This window comes from Myotis myotis, unplaced genomic scaffold (genome assembly GCF_014108235.1).
Source record: "Myotis myotis isolate mMyoMyo1 unplaced genomic scaffold, mMyoMyo1.p scaffold_m19_p_21, whole genome shotgun sequence".
In the NCBI taxonomy this organism is placed as follows: domain Eukaryota; kingdom Metazoa; phylum Chordata; class Mammalia; order Chiroptera; family Vespertilionidae; genus Myotis; species Myotis myotis.
Window position 1 is genome coordinate 14774790 of NW_023416326.1, and position 21542 is coordinate 14796331.

A 21542-nucleotide genomic window follows, 5' to 3' on the forward strand; every position below is an offset into this window, starting at 1 on the left:
GCGGAGTGGCACCTGGTGGGTGCATCTGTTCTGGTGCCCTCACCTTCTGGCAGGTGGATTCCACATTACTCAGGAGAGATGGCTGTTGCAATTGAATTGAAATGATCATTTTTTAAGTTCTAAAGGGATGAAAACTGCACAAGATCTCTTAGTGTCTGATTTACCAACCTGATCATTAAGATTTTCTCTTTTTGTCTACAGGAAATAAATCCCATTTTAATAAATCTGTTCAGGTGCGGGTAAGGGGGAGAGATCAACCAAAGGACTTGTATGCATGCATATAAGCCTAACCAATGGACACAGACAACAGGGGGGCGAGGGCATGAGTTGGGGGGGGGGGCAATGGGGCGATAAGGACACATATGTAATACCTTAATCAATAAAGAAAAATAAATAAAATTGTTCTTCTCTCTGGTTTTGCTTTTTATCTGGAAAACAATTGACCCAAACTCCTCTCTTCTATGCTTAAAGGTTATAATGAAGTCATTTTAGTTTTCCCTTCTTTTGGTTAGACAATAGGGCTTAGTCTAATTATTAATCAGTTAACTGACATTGGTTTCTCTTAGTTTGCTCTGAGGTAGGTTAGCAAAGGATTTCAGCACGCAGGCTTCAGAACGAGTCTCACCTGGGTTGAAATATCAGCTTCATAATCTTGGTGAAGTTACTTGATCTCTCTACTCCTTAGTTTTTCTACATGAAAATGTTACAAACCGAGTGTTTGTGTCCTCACAAAATCCATGTGGTGAAATTCTAAACCACAATGTGATGGTGTTAGGAGGTGGGACCTGTGGGCGGTGATTGCATTGTGAGGATGGAGCCCTCACGAATGAGATTAGTGCCCTTGTAAGAAGAGATGAGAGGTCTTGCTTCCTCTCCCTCTGCTTTCTGCCCTGTGAAGAGATCAACCAAAGGACTTGTATGCATGCATATAAGCATAACCAATAGACAGAGACACGGGGGGGGGGGGGCATAAATGGGAGGGGGGGCAAAGGGAAATGGACACATATGTAATACCTTAATCAATTAAAAAAGAAGATACTATGAGAAGACAGGCCATCTGCAAACCAGGAAGGGAGCCCTGACCAGGAAGCAGATCAGCCAGCACCTCGATCTACACGTCCCCAACCTTCATAACTGTGAGAAATAAATGTTTGCTGTTTAAGCCACCCAGTACGTCTGTGGTAATTGGCTGCAGCAGCTGAGCTGAAGAAGACGGGAAATAATTCTAGTCTCTTCGTTGTAGGGTTGTTAAGGAGATTCAGTGAATCCTCTTAGGACTGAGTTTGGTGCTTGACTTAAAAGTTTGCTCAGTTAACGTTAGCTGTGGTCTGCTACTTGATGGCCATTGAGTAACAAACGACATTGCTATCACGCCCCATTTTCCCAAACTAAATGATTTATCTAAAGTTTCTTCTCTCACGTTTAAATTGTGCAGACAAACCATCCACCTTTCTTGGAGAAAAATGTCTTTGTTGCTCTATGCTTTAGGAATTGGTGGGGTTGTTCTGTTAGGATAATAGGGCTCTGGAGACCACCTTCCTGGGGGCACTTGATGTAACTGTCATCACGGAGTTCTTGGACAGCTGGCAGCACTACCATCTCCTTAGGAACAAATATCCTATCAGGCAGCTCAACAGGAAAAAGCCCCTTGCTTCCTCTTGGTTAGGAAGAGAGCAGCGGCCGCTCCCAGGCCTCTGCGGGAATTTCCATGATATAGACAAATTCCCAGAGCAAGTAGAGCCTGGTCTCTTCATAAATGCCATGTGAAAGCGACAGCATTTCTACTTGCATGGAGAGCTTACATTTTAGCGGAGAGACTCAGGCAATAAACAAACATTCAAGGGAACTACAACCAAAAAACCTAAAGCCATATCGTCCGTGCTATGTAAAAGCAGGATAAATGGATAGAGAATGGCAGGATGGAGGGCTGCCCTTTATAAGAGCTTGTCCAGGAAATGCCTCTCTGATGAAGTGACTCTCTGATGCCGAGACTTGAATGGGGTGGGGGATGTGCTCTGTGGATGTATGGTGGCAGAATGTTCCAGACAGAAGGAATGGCAAATTGCCAAGACTGAGCAGGAGTGTGTAGTGTTTGAAAAGGGGCACAGGAGAGAGTGTGGGTAGGAGATGAAATCGGAGAGGTGGATCTTCAGGGGCCCGTTTATGGAGGGCCTTTGAGGCTATTGCAGGATTTTGCTTTTTATTCCAAGTATAATGGGAGGCAATTGGAGGGTTCTGAGCCTGGGATGTGAAGGCAGCAGTGGGTGGTGAGAAGTGGTCACATCTGTTTTGGTTGGTTGGAACCCCTGCCATTATAGTTAGTAGCTATTTTGAATTTTACCCCTGCTTTTATGGTAGAGTGGACAGTGTTTGCTAATAGAGAGAGGGAAGAGTTTGGGTTAATACCAAGGAGCTAGGTAAATGAAGGTGCCAGTTATTGGGATGGAGAACTCTGGGCAAGGCTCATGGATTCTTTTGTTTTGGAGGGTTGGGTTAAAGACTTCTATTTTGAACACATTGCCGTTAAGCAAGCATCAAGTAGGCAGTTAGAAAGATAAGTCTGGAATCTGGGGGAAAGGTTCCGATAAAAAACATAAATTTGGAAGTGGTTAACATTTATGTATTATTCTGGCAACTGCTTCTGCATAACAGATCACCTCCAAATCTAGCGGCTCAATGCAATCGTTTTATTAGGTGCATCGATGCCGTGCACCAGGAATTTGGAAAAGGTGTGGCGATGAGAGCTTGTCTGCTCCATGCCACGGGGGCCTCAGCTGGGAGGCCTTCTTGGCTGGGTGACTTGCCAGCTGGGGCTGAAGGCCTCTGGAGGCATCTTCAGTCATCTGCCTGCAGCGGGTGCTGCTCAGAGAGGCTGACTGTCCACATGTGGCTCCTTTGTGTGGCTGGGGCTCTCTCCTCGCATGGCAGCCTTAAGACCCTTGGACTTTTTACAAAGTTGAACTTCTTGCATGGCAGTACAGGGTTCTAGGGGTAGTTTTCCAGTGGACAAGGCGAGGTTGCATGGCCCTAATAGCCTGGCCTGGGAAGTTAAACAGTCATGTTTGCTGCATTTTATCTCTTACCAGTGGTGAGTCACTGAGATTGGCCTATGTTCCAGGTGAGGGAATAAAGACCCACTTCTGAATGAGAGGAGTGTTGTAGAATTTGTGACGTGTTTTCCAAGCCATCCTATATGGCATTTGAGTCCTTAAGACTCATTGAAATCGGCTAGAAAGGGTTCAAAGTCTGAACCCTGGGGCACTCCCACTTTTGGAGATCTGTAAGAAAGGAGGGCCTAGCAAAGAAGACTGAGAAGCAGTGGCCAGTGAGGCAGTAGAAAATGAGGAGAGAACAGAAGCCAAGTGAAGAAAAGTGTTTCATTGAAGAGGGCTGATCTGTGCTCAAATACCGCTAAAAGGTCAAATGAGACGGGGACTGAGGACTGACGGCTGGCTTTGGTCATGTGGAAGTCTCTGGTAACCTTGGCCGGAGAGATTTCCAGAGTGTGGTAACTGGCTTCTCTACCTCTCAGCTTGGCTGCCAGCCCCTCGGCCCTGGCTGTGTCACCTCCAGCCCTACATCAGGGCTGAGAGGAACACATTGGCTTATTAACCGGCTTGGTTTTTGTCACCACACTCAGCCAAGGAGTCTTTTGCCAAATGTGTCAATGCTGATGGGATTTATAAGAGAATGCCACCTTCCTTTTTATTGTTCAAGCTTACTAACTAGATGTAGTAGAGGACAATATCTCTATTATACTATTTGACCCCACACATGTTTTTGAAAATTTCACATGTAGTAGAGCTTGTGTATGTAGAGCTTTAGTGAGAAATTTAAATGAGAGGTTTAAAGACAGGACAAGTTGGGCAAGATCCCCTGATAAGCAAGTGACACATCTGAGTCTACGAACCTGTCTGACTGTCTGTCTAGGTAAACGCGCCCTAGGTGAAAAGGGTTTGTTGGGATGGTTTCCTTAACCTTTGTGAGGGGTTAAAACAAAAAGCAAAATAAATATGAAGGGGGAGGAGTGAAAGTCTCCCCATGTTAAAACCCTGCCACTTCAAAATCCACTGCATGGTTGTTCGGAGAGAAAACATTTGTTTTATTGATTTATCTTCTTTGAGTAAAATGGGTTGGTCATGTGTGCCAATCCTTGGCCTGTTTGCCTTGACAGCCACTCCTCCCCCATTGCCTGCTCAGCGGTGTACCTTGGGGGACAATGCATGCACAGGTCTCACAAACTCTGTGTTCCAGGCAAATGCGGGGAGAGTGGAGGCCAGAGGACCTTCCTCCCCTCTCAGGCCTGGGGCTGCTCCCTAGTAGGCCCTGTGTCTCCTCTGTGGCTCCAGCTCCCTCCAGCCTGGTCAGGGGCTGGAGGCAGCGGCTGCTGCTGACCGCCTCACTCTCCCTTGTTTGATTCCTCTGTTCCTCTATCACCGGTGTAGCCATTTTCCAGAATGAGGGTTCCTCTGATTAAATGCACAGCTGATTTCTGTTTTTCTGGCTGGATCCTGACACATCACATATGGGTTTTCCTCTTCTGCCCCAATAGCAATTTCTAAAGCTCAAATATGTGAATTAACAAATACATGCTTCCACGTCACAACAGGAGGGAGAGGTGGTTTTCGGGATCCGTAGACCTTTCAGACCTCATATGGTGGTTAGGACTTTTGGCCGCGCCTTGAGACAGCGTGGTGTTGTCGCTTGCTATTTTTGTGGTCTTTCCCAAGTCCTCTAAGCCTTCTAAACCTGTTTCCTCATCAATGATATGGAGATGACAGTTTTTCTATTTCACGTGATCATGACAATTGAATAGAATACTGTGTTCAAAGTACTCTGGACAGTATGCACTCACTGTAAATGTTCTGTGAAGAAAGCCATTATTATGACAAAGCCTCCTTTTCCATAAGTAAGCATCTGCAGTTGCTATTACTCATGTCGGAAGCCAGACTTGAAGTGAGGACAAGCCTTTGCCGGCATTTCAACCTCAGAGGGCACTAAACCAAGCCATTCATTCGTAGCTCCGGGGTGCGTTAGTGGGCCTGGGAGGGGGCTGTGGTAAACTATCCTCCTTACTACACATGAAGCCCTGCGTGCATTCACCTTGCTTTTGGCCCCGTTCTCCATCACTGAACCTATAGCTAATGGACTAAGACACAGCAAGGTAAGAATGGAGCTGGTTGTTATAAATACCAATTGATGAACCGGTCCTCCTGCTATTAATTAGGTCAGGAGTGGGGGGTGAGATGAAGAGAGCCTGCATTGGAACTCACGTAAGGACTCCCGTCCGGTCTGATTCTTTTCACTCTCGCATCTTTACGTCCTCTCCCGCCCCCTTTCTTTCCTGAAAGGTCAGACGAATGCCCAGCCCCCTCATAAAACTTTTCTCTGATGGTTTCAAACAAATTGTGTTTGCAGGGGTGCAATCTGCTCCCCAGGTCCCCAAGCACCATTTCCCAAAGAAGACCTCCTCCAGGCTCTCTTCCCAAAGAACACCCTGCCACGCAGCGATGTGGGGCGACTGGGCCGCGCCTTTCTTTGGCTGAATACCAGTTTCATTAACAAGCATGTTCACACGTCAACCGGAACATTTAAAGTAACACCCGCACAATGTGTTTAGTGTCTAGTTAATTATTAAGTCTCTGGGCTTGAATTATTCAAGCAAAATTGATTGGGTTCAACCTAATTCCTTCTCTTTGTGTGTGTGGGTTTTTTGTTTTTTTTTTAAATAAAAATATGTTCTCCCCCGTCCTCACTAAACAACGTGGTGAAGGTTATTATGCAAATATAAAAACTCTGGCCTGTGGGTGGTACCCAAGTGCTAACAGAATAGGTAGAGAAAGGGCTGGCAGCTTGATTCTTTTATTAAGAAATATATCGGTAGCTCATATACTGTGCTCCCATTTATGGAGAGCTAACATGTTTTAGGTTTTTTTCTTTTAAATTCTTTTCTAAACTTATTTACAAGTTCGATAAGTAGGTAGCTTACAGCCAGTTCTGTGGCGTAAAAGCAAAAGAAATTGCTTCTTTCTTTGCTACCCTAACTCATGGTCAAATGAAAATGTTAAAATGTCTTGGCTTCACTGTTAGAAACCATGTTATTGAAGAATATTTGTTGACTTGAGAAGATGTTTACAATATATTGCTAAGTGAAAACAGGGGGCTATAAAACTGTCTTTTATTATGTGTCATTTTGTTAAAATGCATAAAAAAGATGGATAATGAACACCAAAATATTAATGATTATCTGTTAGGATTTTTGCTTTTTTTTCCCTTTTGCTTTTCTAATGCTTTTATGATTAGCCCACAGATAAAGATGTCAGGCTAGAAACGACTGATCTTTTGTCTGAGTCTATCAGAGCACTTTGCAAATAATGCTGTCCAACATTCACACAAAAATCCACACTATTCTGTGAATCATAGCAACTTGAATAATTTGTTAGCCTTCATGTCTAGACTTTCTTTCTAGACCTTCGTTGCTCATTTTTCCTCAGCTTTCATATTATTCACACGTAAAACGATGCAATTGTGGACATGGGTGTTGGAAAGGACTAGAAAATAACTGTATTTTGCAGAAAGATTTAAAAAAAATATGTTGAATGATTTGAGAGAGGAAGGGAGAGGGAGAGAGAGGTAGAAATATCAATGATGAGAGAGAATCATTGATTGGCTGCCTCCTGAATGCCCCCTATTGGGGATTGAGCCCACAACCCTGTATTTTGCAGAAAGATTTTAAAGATGACAATTTTGAGAGTAAAAGACAGAAATGCAGTGACCTAATTTATATATTTTTTAGTATATTTAATATCTATATAAAGCTCTTGCTGGCGCCAATCTCACGCATGTGTTTCCATCTGTCATTGTTGATCATGAATTTGGTTGACACTTCTATTATAGAGAAAGGGCAAATAGCGATCTTAAAATATTTCTTCTAATTTCCTTTCATGTGCACAAACTTGTGCACTGGGCCACTAGTATTTAAATATGGGGCCTTCCACAAGATATGTGAGTGCTCCTCTCAGACCCAGATTGGAACCACCTGGAAGGCCTCAGCTGCCTGGGGGCGCAGCTATGCATGACTTGCCTTTGCTGCCATTTCTGCAGTGCCATTGGGTTACGCGTGTGCGTGCGCAAACGGGTGCGGGCTTGCTCGGTAGGTGCGGGCTTGCTCGGGAGGTGCGGGCTTGCTCGGGAGGTGCGGGCTTGCTCGGGAGGTGCGGGCTTGCTCGGGAGGTGCGGGCTTGCTGGGGGAGTGAGCTGCCCGACTCCCGCCGCGGGGCCCCTGCAGGAGGCAGCCCTGGCTGGGAGCAGCGGGCGGCGGCGGGAATAGTTCCGGGGCAGGAGCCCTGCGCCCGACGCAGGGACCCTTCGGGAATCCTGTCCTTTGCGTTCACACACTCACCACTCGGAGGGCAGCGCGCACAGCCCGTCCTGGTATTCGCCCCGGGAACTGACACAGAAACGCTGCAATGAGACCCCCGGGAACCGGTTGCCCCGAGCCCGAGAACTGAACTGGGGGGCTGGGGGCGGCCCGGGAGGGCGGCGAGAGCACTCTCCTGGGCAGATCTGTCGGGACCTGAGGCCGCGGGGCCCCCTTAAACGTGCCGCAGGCGGGGTCTCCGAGGACCAGGAGGCCGCCCCGCTTCGCGACCCACTCGAGAAGCTCGGGGACCGGGAGAGCGCGAGGCGGCGGCGCGGCTCCCCGCCCGCCCGGTCCTCCCGCATCCCCGCTTTCCGCGGCGCGGCCGCCGAGGCGGTTCCCACCCTCCTCCAGGGCCTCGGCCCGCAGGCTCGGCGGGGGCGGGGGCGGGGGCGCGGCGTGCGGGCGGCGTGGGCGGGCGTGCGGGCGGCGTGGGCGGGGCGTGCGGGCGGTGTGGGCGGGGCGCGTGCGCGCGGGGGGCGCGGCCGCCATATTGGACCTGCGCGCGGCCGGGCCGGGGCCGGGAGCCTGGCGGAGCCCAGGGCGCGGGCGCGAGGCCGGGAAGGCGGGGGCGGGGGCGGGAGAGGAAGGGAGTGGCCGCGAGCCGGGCTGCGGCAGCCTCCGCGCTCCTCGCCGCGGCACCAGTCCCTCCCCCGGCGCCTGGCCGCTCCCTCGTCGCCGCGGGAAGATGCCCTTCACCCGGGGGTGCGAGCCGGGAGGAGCCGGGGCCGCCGGAGCCGCCCGCACCGTCGTGGCCGCCGCCGCCCGTGCGCTTTGAATCCCGAGAAGCACCCCCTCCCCTCCAGGGCGCCGGGAGCCTCGGCGGCGGCGGGTGCGGGTGTGGAGGTCGGCGCCCTGCCCGGCGCGGCCCAGCGGCCGAGCGCGACCACCGCCATGGAGCGGGCTCGGGCGGCCGAGTAGCCGCCGCTCCGGCCCGGCGCCCAGTGCCGCCCGCAGCCCCGGCGCGCCGCCCGCCAGGCCCTGGGAGAAGCCGGGAGAAAAATGAAGTTTCCTCCGCATCCGCTGGGAACGGGACTCCCTGCACAGCCGTGACCCAGCGGGAGCGCGGGGGGAGGACAGCCGCCTCCGGGCGCGACTCGGTGCTCGGCCGCGGCCGCCGCAGGTCGCCCCCGCCCTCCGCCGCCGCCGCCGGAGGAATCGCCGCGGATGCACCGGCCCAGCGGCGGTGGCGAGGATCTGCAGCGGATTTGGGGTCTCCCTCCCCCTTCCCGGCGTCTGGCCTGGTCCTCCCTGCTCCGCGCTCCTCCTTCCCGGGAAGCGAATGGCTGATGCGCCGCGGACCTAATGAATGATGCAACGGGCTTCGCGTCGGGATTAGGTTGCACGAGCTGAATTTTGAATGAAGGAGAAGAGCTGTTGATCCCCCCTCTCCCCTCCCCCGAAAGAAGTGTTGACTCGTTGTACTTTTAATTATTATTTTATTTAAATCTACGACTTAATTGTATTCTTTAAAAAATGTATCAGATATATATTTTATGGTAACCACCCCCCCACACCTATATGTCCACGCGCGGAGTTGAAGACGCGGCAGTCAAGTGAGGGCAGCGGCGTGTTGGATGTTCGGTTCAGCACCGGCGCTGCACGACAGTGGCTGGAATCACCAGCGGTTTGTTTTTTTTAAAAAACCGCAGCTTTTAACACTTGGGCTCAAAGCATCCCCGGAGGAGTCGCCCACCAGTCGGAGGACAGCCGGCGGGACCCGAAGCCACCAACCATGTCCGGGGAAGTGCGCTTGCGGCAGCTGGAGCAGTTCATCCTGGACGGGCCGGCGCGGACCAACGGGCAGTGCTTCAGCGTGGAGACCCTGCTGGACATTCTCATCTGCCTGTACGACGAGTGCAACAACTCTCCGCTGAGAAGGGAGAAGAACATTCTGGAATACCTAGAATGGGGTGAGTTTGTCATTATCATGTAATTGTTATAGAGAGTTACTATGAGTAAACTGAGTATATAAACATATAATATACGGTATAAAGTATGTAATATAGTATATATAACATTGCCCTAATATGTCATATGTAATATATAAATAATATTTAAATATATATATACACACACAATAAGAGAATAGACACCAGTTATTCCAGAATTTTTTTTTCTAGGTTTTGGTGACTATTTTCCCAGGAGTACAACCAGGCTGCTCAGTTGTTGCCACGAATTAATGTGGAATTTACGAGAAAAGACTTAGGTTTTTAGGTCAGCAGTTAAGAGCTTTTGAGTAATTCTGTGATGGGCAGAGCTGGATGCCTCCCGGGGGTGTAACAGACATTCAATGCAAAGGTATTTATTAGTGGAAACATTCCTTCCCAGACTTTGGAAATCGCTCTGGAAAATGGGAGGAGATATTAAAATAGCTGACGTCAACAGGAACCTGAAGGTGGCTATCGGCGGGTTTTGTTTCATCCCCGTTTAGGACAAGCAAAGGGACAGCTACACATGGACTTGCCATAAGCTGCCGTGTTTGTAGGATAAAGTGACCTGCATGTTTCAACACGTTGTGGCGGTGGTTGGGAGAGGGTGTTCGGGAGCAGCTCCTGGCTGAAGTTTGGTTTGCTCTACATTTAATTCCTATCTGAAACGGTCAGCGTTTTGTCTTCGTCCTCCCGGGCACGGGTGCGGTTGGGAAGACCCGCGGTAGTGGGAGAGCAGTGCTGAGAGCGGGCGCTCCCAGGTGACCTTCACGCCGCGTCCAGTGTTACCTCCAAGTCCGTTCCCGCGTCCAGCTGTGCCCATCGCCCACCCCGCACTGGCGCGCGGCTTTGTGGGGCTCCGCCCAGGAGTGCTGTGCTACCTTCGTAAAACTAGGCATTTCCGTTGGTTGGGAAGTTTTGATACGAGAATGTCTTTGTTCCCAAGTCAGCTTTATGTTCCTGGAGTAAAAGTCAATTGGTGATTATTTTGTTTTGTCTTTTAATTTGGAATTTATTAAAAGTTAGCTTGTCAGGTAAATCACTCATTTAAGATTGCTTGCATATAAGTGAATAGGATGGTTTTTTAAAACAGAATACCAGACTTTTACTGGGAAGGGAAGAATTCTAAACCATCTTTCAAGTGACTTCTCTGTTAAGAGTGAGACCATTTTGACTTTGGTTTTGTATGTCTTATTTTTATGTGCAGAGTAAAATACTTTATTACATGTAGTTTTACATCCCATGTTTTATAAATTTAGAAATATTTTAGAGAGTTTTTTTGAGGTCTAAAGAAAAGTTTTTGGTGCTTTTAGAATTAGGGTTTCAGTTCTTGAATTATGGTTCAAGAACTCATTCTAGTCTGATTATGATTGCTATTATCTATTCTTTCTCACCTTCAGAATAGTGAAAGAACTCTTCTTACGTACCAGTAGTAAGTATAATTTTAAAATTATGACGAGAAGAGAAAACCTTATGTTCAGTTGCCTTTTGTATTAAGAGTTTACGTAGTAGTCTTATGTTCGGAGATATTTGCTGTACAGTATTATCAGAATAACTCATGGATGTTTTCCACTAAATATGTTTCCTTGGGTTTTGTTTCTTATATATATTTTAAAAACTCGTTATACATATTTAATTTAAGTGAAACAAGTCAAGTAAGTATTTGGCCAAATACACTCTATTTTTATTAATATATTTTAAAAGTATATTAAACCAGGGACTTTTCACAATTTAAAACAAATTCAGTTTTAGTAATATGCTTCATATTTTGTGGAAATCTGATATGACATAACAAAAATGTACAGTCTTCTAAGTAAACTTCTATTGTGTTTCTCAGTGATAGAGAACCAGAGACCAGAATTTTTAAGGACTGACTTTTTGCACCTTTGGGCCAGGTAGTGTCTGTTAAGTCTCAGTCATTTTTAAGTTGGGAGTATGAGGTCTTGAAAGTGGGAATTACCAACCACAGAAGTCTGGGTAAAGAGTAAGAAAAGGAATGTCAAAATGGAGAAGCTGTCAAGATGTGCCATAAGTAGTAGTTACTATCTTTAAGTTATTTGAGGATTTAGGTTATTTAAGAATGCCAGTCTCTTCATTTAAGTATTGAAATAGGTCAGTTGTTCTTCATGTCTGAATTGATTACTACATTTTGGGGAACTGTCCTATTTTTTTTTCATTGCCTAACATTATATAAAAACAATTAGATTAATAAAGTTTCCAGCTAGTGACTGGACCTCAATTTAATTTTTTAAACTTTTTGGGGGGTCTATAATGGAAATTTACAGGGAATATTTGTTGGGATTAAATTTGTCAATTTAGATTTTACTTAAAGTTTTTAGTTTGAGTTTTAAAAATCCAGTATTTGAAACAGGAGAGCAGTAGTAAATACCTTATAATATATGCTGTATATTTGTGTGTGGCTATTTATATTAAAGTATCATCTAGATATCCCTTATTTTTATGCTTATGACAGGCTACTTTTAAAAAAAGAGTCAGTCAAGATTCTACCTTGCTTTATTTCCATCATTTTCACTTTATTTCTAATTATGGCCCATTTCACGTTTATATTGGTACAGTTAATGTTTTGTTCATTACAGTGTCATGACAATAAGAAAATGACGATTCAAAGTGAGATGAATGTATTTGGCAGCATCCTTGCTCTGAGTGCTTGAGGGAGTAAATAAGTAGCGCTCCAGAGAGGATGAGGGGATTAAGCCAATAGCAATAGCGCAAGGGAATGAGACTTCCCTAAGGCCATAGGTCACTTTCCATTTAATAAAACATATTTTCTAGTTATGTCCAAAGACTTGAAAGACTATGTTTTGTCTCCTTTGATTTTTAAGTTGTTGAAATAATTATGATTTGTATGTTCATAAAATTAGAGTGTTGATGTCAGTAGTCTAACTCTAGAATAAGTTACAGTAGAGTTGTAGAAGTAAAAATATCTTCCTAGTAATAACTAAATTTATTATTCATTCAATTGGCTACCCTCTACTTTGAAATGGGAAATGGGAGTTTAAGGTAATTCTTTACTAATTTACTTAAAAAATAGATGAAAGATGGTATTACTCAATACAAAAGAAACATCCTAGCTACTTATATGTGGATAACTGGTTTTTGATACTTCCTGAATCTTGGACTTTGTGACATTACATTTAAATTAACCTTAAATAACACTAATTTTATAGCTTGTTCAGTGATACACAAGCACACACACTAACCTGAACAATGAATAAACTTGTTGCTAGAGTACATCAGCAGGTACTGTGGTTTTAACTTTTTCTTTCATTGGCATAGTTTTAAAGATTATTCACATTTTTTCATGCGTGGGTCAGTTAAGTGAGGTGATGATGACTTGATTGGAAGGATCTGAATCTTTTGGAAGGTATATTGTCCTTCACTTCGGCTGTTCCTTATCATTAGCTTTTCCTGAGTAGAGTTTATGAATCACACCAAATTGTCAATATGTTCATTTAATACAGAGGATTAAAATTATTTTTTTAAAATCCTCAATTAGGATCTTATAAATGTCTCAGAAATATAGCGTGGGCACTTATTTCCTTTATACTAGCCACCTAATAGTCTCTTCTAAGAAGAATAGTGAATAAGTACAGCGATTTGATTTAACACAGTGCTGGCACATGGTAGAAGCATGTTCTCTAAGTGGTGGCTATTATTTTTCCATTTCTTTCTTTTCTGTTTTTAAGAATCTATTGCTTTATGAGTGAGAACAGGGATGCCAGAATTAGCACTTTGAGAATTTTAGAAATTTCATGTGGAATTACAAGGCATACATTAGCATAGCAGTGTAAAAACAAACAACAAATAGCATAGTATGTTGTAAATTTTATGAAATTTCCCATAATTCCTAGGACTTGATTAATATTACATAGTAAGCCCAGGTTATGTTATCCTATATAATAAAGAGCTAATATGCTAATTAGACTGGATGGCAGAACGACCTTTCAGAATGACCTTCTGGAATGACCAATGGTCAGGGGGGCGGGGAAGGCAGCCGGGGCTTCAAGGGCCAAGCCCCTTGCACAAATTTTGTGCATTGGGCCTCTAGTGGTAAAATAACTGAACTTGTTACAAATTAATATTTTATTGTACTATTCTATGGCGTCAACAAATTTCTTTCAAAACCTTTTCTCTGTTGGTACACTGATTGACAGTACATTGACTATGTAGCTCATTGTTTTTCATCCTCTTGGTTTTGATTAGTTTGAAAGTCCAACCAACATTTAAAACATTAAATAAACTAGAATAGAAAATATCCAGTACATCCTGTGTAGAAAGAGTAAGGATTGCTATGCACAAACTCTTGTGCTTTCTTGTACTTCTTGCTGTATGTAGATTGGGATAAAAGAGTTTGGAACTCTTTAGTGTAGATGAAGTTGAAATACGGTGACTGTTTAACAGTGAAGAGATGATAGACATGGGTCCTTTTCTTAAAAGCACAGTCTGATGAATTAATGAAGAGAGGAAGGTTAGGGAGGGACAAGATCCCTGGAGAGAGAGAGGGAGTATGGAAGAGAGGAAGAGTAAGAACATGAGCACGAACATATGTTTTCTTGGCTTGCTACTTTGGTCTGACCTGGGAATGGTTGGGTATTTTTAATTTAGAAGAACTTCATGGAGAGAGAAATTAACTTCACTCCTTTGTATTTGATGGTTCATGTCCTATTCCTTTGTCATTTCCCTTTGCTGCCTTTGGGCTCTCGGATGTTGATTTCCATTGATTGTCAGAGTTTTGTAAGCTTGAACAGGAGGAATGACCATAGGTCTCCATCGGTCTATACAGGTTGGTCATTTTTTGGTTATATCTTCTAGTTACTCCACGTGAACGCTAGAGTAGATAATAGGTGGGAACTACTTGCTAATTCCAGAGGTTTTCGCATCTCTTGTTATTTTTTTTATTTTTATTTTTTTACTTTTTTTTTTTTTATTATTAGTTAAGGTATTACACAACGCAGAGTACTAACCACTATACGATCACGGCCGAGTTAAGGTATTACAAATGTGTCCTCATCCCCCATTAACCCCTAACCTCCCCCCCCCCCCCCCCCCGCACACTCATGTTCCCATCCCCCTGTTGTCCATGTCCATTGGTTTGGCTTATATACATGTATACAAGTCCTTCGGTTGATCTCTTCCCCTTACCCCCGCCCTCCCCTACTTTCCTTCTGGGGATTGATAGCCTGATTGCTGTTTCTCAGTCTTTGGGTCTGTCCCTTTTCATCAGTCTATGTTGTTCTCTATAATCCACAAATGAGTGAGATCATGTGATACTTATCTTTCTCTGACTGGCTTATTTCACTTAGCATAATGCTCTCTAGTTCCATCCATGCTGTTACAAAAGGCAAGAGTTCCTTTTTTTTTTACAGCAGCATAGTATTCCATCGTGTATATGTACCACAGTTTTCTAATCCATTCATCTGCTGATGGGCACTTAGGCTGTTTCCAAATCTTAGCTTTGGTGAATTGTGCTGCTATGAACATAGGGGTGCATATATCCTTTCTGATTGGTGTTTCTGGTTTCTTGGGATATATTCCTAGTAGTGGGATCACTGGGTCAAATGGGAGTTCCATTTTTAGTTTTTTGAGGAAGCTCCATACTGTCTTCCACAGTGGCTGCACCAGTCTGCATTCCCACCAGCAGTGCAGAAGGGTTCCTTTTTCTCCACATCCTCTCCAACACTTGTTGTTTGTTGATTTGTTGATGATAGCCATTCTGACAGGTGTGAGATGATACCGCATTGTCGTTTTGATTTGCATCTCTCGTATAATTAGTGACTTTGCGCATGTTTTCATATGTCTTTCGGCCTTCTGTATGTCCTCTTTCGAAAAGTGTCTATCTAGGTCCGTTGCCCATTTTTTTATTGGATTGTTTATCTTCCTTTTGTTAAGTTTCATGAGATACCTGTAAATGTTGGAAATTAAACCCTTATCGGTGGTATCATTGGCAAATATGTTCTCCCATGTAGTGGGTCTTCTTGTTGTTTTGTTGATGGTTTCCTTTGCTGTGCAAAAGCTTTTTATTTTGATGTAGTCCCATTTGTTTATTTTCTCTTTAGTTTCCATTGCCCTAGGAGCATTATCAGAGAAGAAATTCCTTCGGCATATGTTTGCGATTTCGCTGCCTGTGGATTCCTCTAGTATTTTTATGGTTTCCCGTCTTACGTTTAAGTCTTTTATCCATTTTGAGTTTATTTTTGTGTATGGTGTGAGTTGGTGATCTAGTTTCATCCTTTTGCATGTATCTGTCCAATTTTCCCAACACCATTTATTGAAAAGACTGTCTTGACTCCATTGTATGCTCTTGCCTCCTTTGTCGAATATTAATTGGGCATAGTGGTTTGGGTCGATTTCTGGGGTCTCTATTCTATTCCATTGATCTATATGTCTGTTCTTGTGCCAGTACCAAGAGCAGTGGCTTTGTAATACAGTTTGATATCTGGTATTGAGATCCCACCTACTTTGTTCTTTCTCAGGATTGCTGCAGCTATTCGGGGTCTTTTTTTATTCCAGATGAATTTTGGGAACGTTCGTTCTAGATCTCTGAAGTATGCCGTTGGTAATTTAATGGGGATTGCATTGAATCTATAAATTGCTTTGGGTAGTATGGACATTTTGATGATGTTGATTCTACCAATCCATGAACACGGTATATTCTTCCATCTGTTTATGTCTTCCTCTATCTCTTTTTTCAGTGTCCTGTAGATTTTGGCATATAAGTCTTTTATCTCCTTAGTTAAGTTTATTCCTAGGTATTTTAATTCTTTTGGTGCAACGGTAAATGGGATTGCTTCTGTAGTTTCACTTTCTGTAAGTTCACTATTAGTGTAAAGAAATGCCATGGATTTCTTAGCATTAATTTTGTATCCTGCTACATTGCCGAATTCATTTATTAAGTCTAATAATTTTTTAATGGAGTCTTTAGGGTTCTGTATGTACAGTATCATGTCATCTGCAAATAAGGACAGTTTTACTTCTTCTTTTCCAATCTGGATGCCTTTTATTTCTTCTTCTTGTCTGATCGCAATGGCTATTACTTCCAGTACTATGTTGAACAGGAGTGGTGAGAGGGGGCATCCCTGTCTTGCTCCTGTTTTTAGGGGGAATGGTTTTAGTTTTTGCCCATTGAGTATGATGTTGGCTGTGGGTTTGTCACATATGGCTTTTATTATGCTGAGGTATGATCCTTCAATTCCTATCTTGCTGAGAGGGCATCTCTTGTTATTAATGAAACTGCCAGTGAGAGTGACTTCGAGTTTGGTCGCTAAGACCAAGAATTGCGAAGCTGCGCTTACTGTCTGTTAATGAGTTGAGAAGTTCCTTCCCTAATGGCTTTTGTTTTGGAATGACTCCACTATTAGGATAGGTCATCCCGGACATACGAGTGGCTGTCTTGTTGTCACTGTTTTCCAGATCTAGGGGATTTCCGTTTCTTCCCCTCCGATGCTGATTTGAGCTCAGGCTTGCCCTTCCCAGCTCCGTGCTCCACACTTTTCTCTGCTGTGCCCACTTCTTTTTCCAGTTAATAGGTGGGGAGTGGCTAGCCCTCTGTTGTCTAACGCCCCTGCCCCAATCTGGTGCTGCTTTATCTGCTGCTATAAAGGAGCACCACTTTGGCTTTCAGGGTAACAGGAGGCAGAAAGACCTGGCTCCGCCACTTCCCAGTCTTGATATTTGCCCCTTAAATCTCCCTCCTATGAACCTTTTGCTTCTATTTTGGAATCGGGGCTTTTTCACTCTAGACCCCTCCTTAGTTTCAAAATGTGTTCTGGAAATCCATGAGAGATTAAGTGCTTTAGGGAGGTGGGTGGGGAGGAGAAGGTTTACATAGATAAATAAATTTGGGAAAGTGTTTTTTAAAAAAGTAAACATTAAAAATACTGCAGGTTATCCTAGAATTATAATTTCATATGATTATGGAATCATTTTTTTCCCAGAGTATCTGGAAGATGGATGGCAAGTGTTCCATGGAACACCCTTTGAGAAATGTTCTTTCAGTATGAGGTCATGCTATTCTTTGTATCAGGGTTCTAAGAGAAAGTCTTGAGGGCAACTGGGATGCTGCGTGGTTTGTAGAGAGAATCCAAATTTCAGTAAGTTATATTTTACTTAGTGGTTGTAGACTTTTATTTTTAAAAAATATATTTTTATTGATTTCAGAGAGGAAGGGAGAGGGAGAGAGATAGAAACATCTATGAGAAGAATCATTGATCAGCTGCCTCCTGCACGCCCCCTACCAGGGATCAAGCCTGCAACCCAGGAATGTGCCTGACCGGGAATTGAACTGTGACCTCCTGCTTCATAGGTCGATGCTCAACCACTGAGCTACACTGGATGGGCAGTTGGAGACTTTTAATTGTCTTCTATGTGATAGTCATGTGAATTGAAAAATAAACAATCATGGTAGCACAAGAGTGATGCTGGTGAAAATTACATTTAGGAAAAGCATCTGTAGAGTAGAGTGAAACTAGATATAATAATGAACCAGTGCTGTTACCCTATGAAGTCCTTGGAATTACTGAAAAGTTTCTGTTTATGACCTCTTGCTCTAATTAAACTTGCTTTTCAAGTACAGGCATTCACAATAAGTAAGGAAATTCTCACTTATAGCTTTAGTTACTATAATTGTAACATGTTGCAAAACTATTATTTACCTGAAACAATTTTATTCATTATTTTGTGATATTTGAGAGGAGCGATCATAGACTTATGCAACTTTAGAATTCATTATAGTGTTCAGTATTATTTTGTCTAAGAGGTTACAACTTTTAGCTAATGTTGTTTTCAGATGTTTGGACTAATGTGGAACTCTGCTATTATTGTAACATTGTATCTGTGAAGCTATGGCTTTCAAGTGGCAGCAGTTATTATTTGTTGTATACAGGAACCAGAAGATACAATCCTTTTATTAAAGAGAAAAACCATATATAGTTGGTGCTACTTCGGCACTATGTGAACAGGTAGGCCTCTGTGACACTATAAACTTCTGGGTGCTAGGGTGGCAGATAATAATAATAGAGGTGATTCAGCTTGATTGCTTAAAGACAAGTAACTTACAGCGGGATAAATTAGTCTTCTTTTTGCTCCTGATAGACATTTATTTTTCTCATTAATTCTTCCCCATTACCACCATTTCTCTTACCCCCAGTCTAACTGTGCTAAAAGTACTGCTGCTTATGTGGATGAAAGCAATCTTTTAAAAATACACGTGGCCTGCCCTAGCTGCGTCAGCCTGAGGACTGAAAGGGTCCCAGGTCGATTCCAGTCATGGGCACATGCCTGGGTTGTGGGCTCGATCCCCAGTAGGAGGCGTGCAAGAAACAGCCAATCAGTGATTCTCTTTCATCACTGATGTTTCTATCTCTCTCTCCCCCTCTCCCTTCCTCTCTGAAATCAATAAAAATATATTAAAAAACAAACATGTGGCCCAGCTGACGTAGCTCAGGGGATGAGCATCATCCTATGAACCAGGAGGTCACGGTTCGATTCCCGGTCAAGGGCACATGCCCTGGTTGCAGGCTCGATGGCCAATGAGTGGGGCTGAGGCAGGAGGGAGCTGATCAATGATTCTCTCTCAGCATTGATGTTTCTATCTCTCCCTCTCCCTCTCCCTTCCTCTCTGAAATAAATTTAAAAAAATACATGTGAAGTAGTTCAGTCTGTGTAATCATTTAATTTTCAGTTTTCATTCCAGTTGCTTACACAACACTGTAGGCTTATCAGTGAAAAAAACACACGCCCTTCTATTCAGTTTGCTCTATTCATAGTGATAAAACGTAATTCAATTTACAGAGTTTCCATAGGTAGAATACCTCTGAAATATTCCTGCTCTAAACCAATGATACTGATAACAGAGTCTTTGGATTCAGACTGATTTTGGCTATTAACTGGGTATTTAAGCAAGTTATTTAACCTCTCTCTTATCATTTGTAAAAAATGGGCATAATAGTAGTAGCTTATTTTGCCAAAAGGTTGAAAGTTGATTTAGTTGTGTTTTTTTCCTGGTGACTTATTGTATTTTGTCAACCTTTCCCTCCCATTTTGGTTTTTAAGTTTCTGTCTAGTCTTTGATAAAGGAAAAATTAAAACGCTATTTTTTTTTTGGTAAAGTTTAATTGAAATGTACTAATTCAAAGATATAAATAACTGCATTTACCATGAACAAACATATTCACAGCTTACTGATAATATTTCATTGGCATTGGAGATGCCTCTCCCTGTGTGACTATGCAAACAGTATCTCATTCCTTTTCCTAGGATAAGATATTTGCATTGGAACATTTTGTTGTTCTTAACTGAACTATTTTTCAGTAAATACTAAGCCAATGCTCATTCTTTCTACCACCAACAGCAAATATTATGAAGTGGCTAGTTGTGTCTTATTTTTGGATTTAAGTAACTCCAATATGCAATTTAGTGGTAGCCTTCTGGACCTCAACTCAGAATAAACTTAAATTAATAATGAAAAATTAGTGATGTGTCTAACTTTGGACTTTATAGACTAAAGATTATGCAGCATTCGTAAATGCATGTTGTGTGGCTTGACAGTAAGTATGAAGGAGATAATTATTGTATACCGGTGTTTCCCAAACGATATTTCAAGAGATAAAAATGAATATTCTGAAAATTAAGAGTTCAGGGGATAGGTAAGATTGGGAAATAGGGTTCATTGCATCCCTCTGGATATTGCAAAGCACGTTACCATGGTAAACGTTTTTAAAGTTCTGCAGTATAGAAGCTCTTTAACTTTGTTGTACCTATAATTTGCCTAAGTCATTTGACTTTGGAACCCTTTTAAAGAGGAACAGCTGGTTTGCAAAGATGCTCCTGCTAACCTAGTGATTCCCCCCCCCCCCCCACCTTCGGTAGGGCTTGATCATTTTTTAATCCAGTTACCTCTCTTACAGAATTAGTACAGAATTTGAGAGAGAGACTATCATGGCTGTGAAATAGAACACAGCTAATTAGATTTTATGAGGGTTTTGTAAAAGCAGTGTAGTTGTCCTGCTACAACAAGAATCTATTAAGTATCTGGTTTACTGGGAGTGTAGTGTCCCAACTTGACTCAGATATTATTAAAAGCCATCAAGCATTTACTTAGATTCCTGTCCTAAGATTTAAAAAATACTTGCTTGAAAAGAGATTAAGAAAAGCCCACAATGGCTGAAGCCCCATTTTGAGATTGTATTGCCAGCTATGGCCTTGCCCGGACCAAAAACCATAAATAAGAAACATTTTAAATCAGACTAAAAGTTCAGGAATGTGATAAAGCTAAACTATAGATATGATTATCATAAAGCGCTTCCCTATTCCATACTTACAAAGGTTTCCCTTGCTTTTATGGTTAAAAATACAGTAATATTTGCAAGTGTGGTGCGATTTCTGTTTCTGCCTTCTTGCTGCATTCCTTTGTGATGTGTCATCCCATTTCCGACTGATGCGTGCTAAGCTGACGGTTCTTTCCAGGGGCCCATTGCTCTGTTACATTGCCTGAGGTTGTGATGCAGTGGCCATACTTGTTTTTTCGCTCGTCTTCCTGTGGTAATCCCAGTTAAGTACAGCCGCTCTTGGGCTCTCCTGATTTTATTCACCCTCTCTGTGCCTCTGGCTCAATTGTTTGTCTGTATTAAACGTATGTAAATGGATTACACTCCTGGTCTTACTGGCCTTATTCATCATGCTTCCTCCCTCCCACCCCCCCGCCCCCAATGCTAAATAACCTGCAACCTCATTATTGCATGTGCCCCTCAGCTGAAAATATTGTGAATCCTAACACCCAGACCTTTGTTTAGTAGAAGGGCTTTTAAAAAGACACATGAGCTGGTGTGGCTCAGTGGTTGAGTGTTGACCCATGCATCAAGAGGTCACGGTTCGATTCCTGGTCAGGACACAGGCCTGGGTTGCAGGCTCAGTCCCAGTGGCGGCTGAACGATGTTTCTCATCAGTGCTTCAATCTCTCTCTCTCTCTCTCCTCCTACTCTCTAAAAATCATTGGGGGGAAAATTCTCTGGTGAAGGTCAACAACCAAAACACAGCATGATCCTTGGTTATTCCAGCATCCTGCTGGACATCCCGCAGTGACTACTGGTAGCTTTCAGAACGACATTTGAACTCCATAGCGTGGCATAGAGGGTTTTTAACGATATGGTCCTTGTCTATTTCCCTAATCTTTT

At 43.4% G+C, this 21542-nt stretch overlaps 1 protein-coding gene across 10 annotated transcripts in view; it reads left to right on the forward strand.

Moving 5' to 3' along the window:
- The first annotated feature begins 8080 nt into the window (after window positions 1-8080).
- The window catches only part of CDC42BPA (CDC42 binding protein kinase alpha), a 197622-nt gene continuing 184160 nt past the window's right edge, over window positions 8081-21542 (forward strand). For 3 of the 10 annotated variants that reach the window (XR_004975057.1, XM_036355004.1, XM_036355005.1), the window contains exon 1: window positions 8082-9333. Coding sequence is in view for 9 of the 10 variants with exons in the window: in XM_036355004.1 (XP_036210897.1) it covers window positions 9156-9333 (178 nt within the window). In the remaining variant the exon portion in view is untranslated. Of the gene's footprint in view, window positions 9334-21542 lie in introns of all 10 variants that reach the window. The other 7 variants (XM_036355002.1, XM_036355003.1, XM_036355006.1 and 4 more) reach the window with 6 other exon arrangements.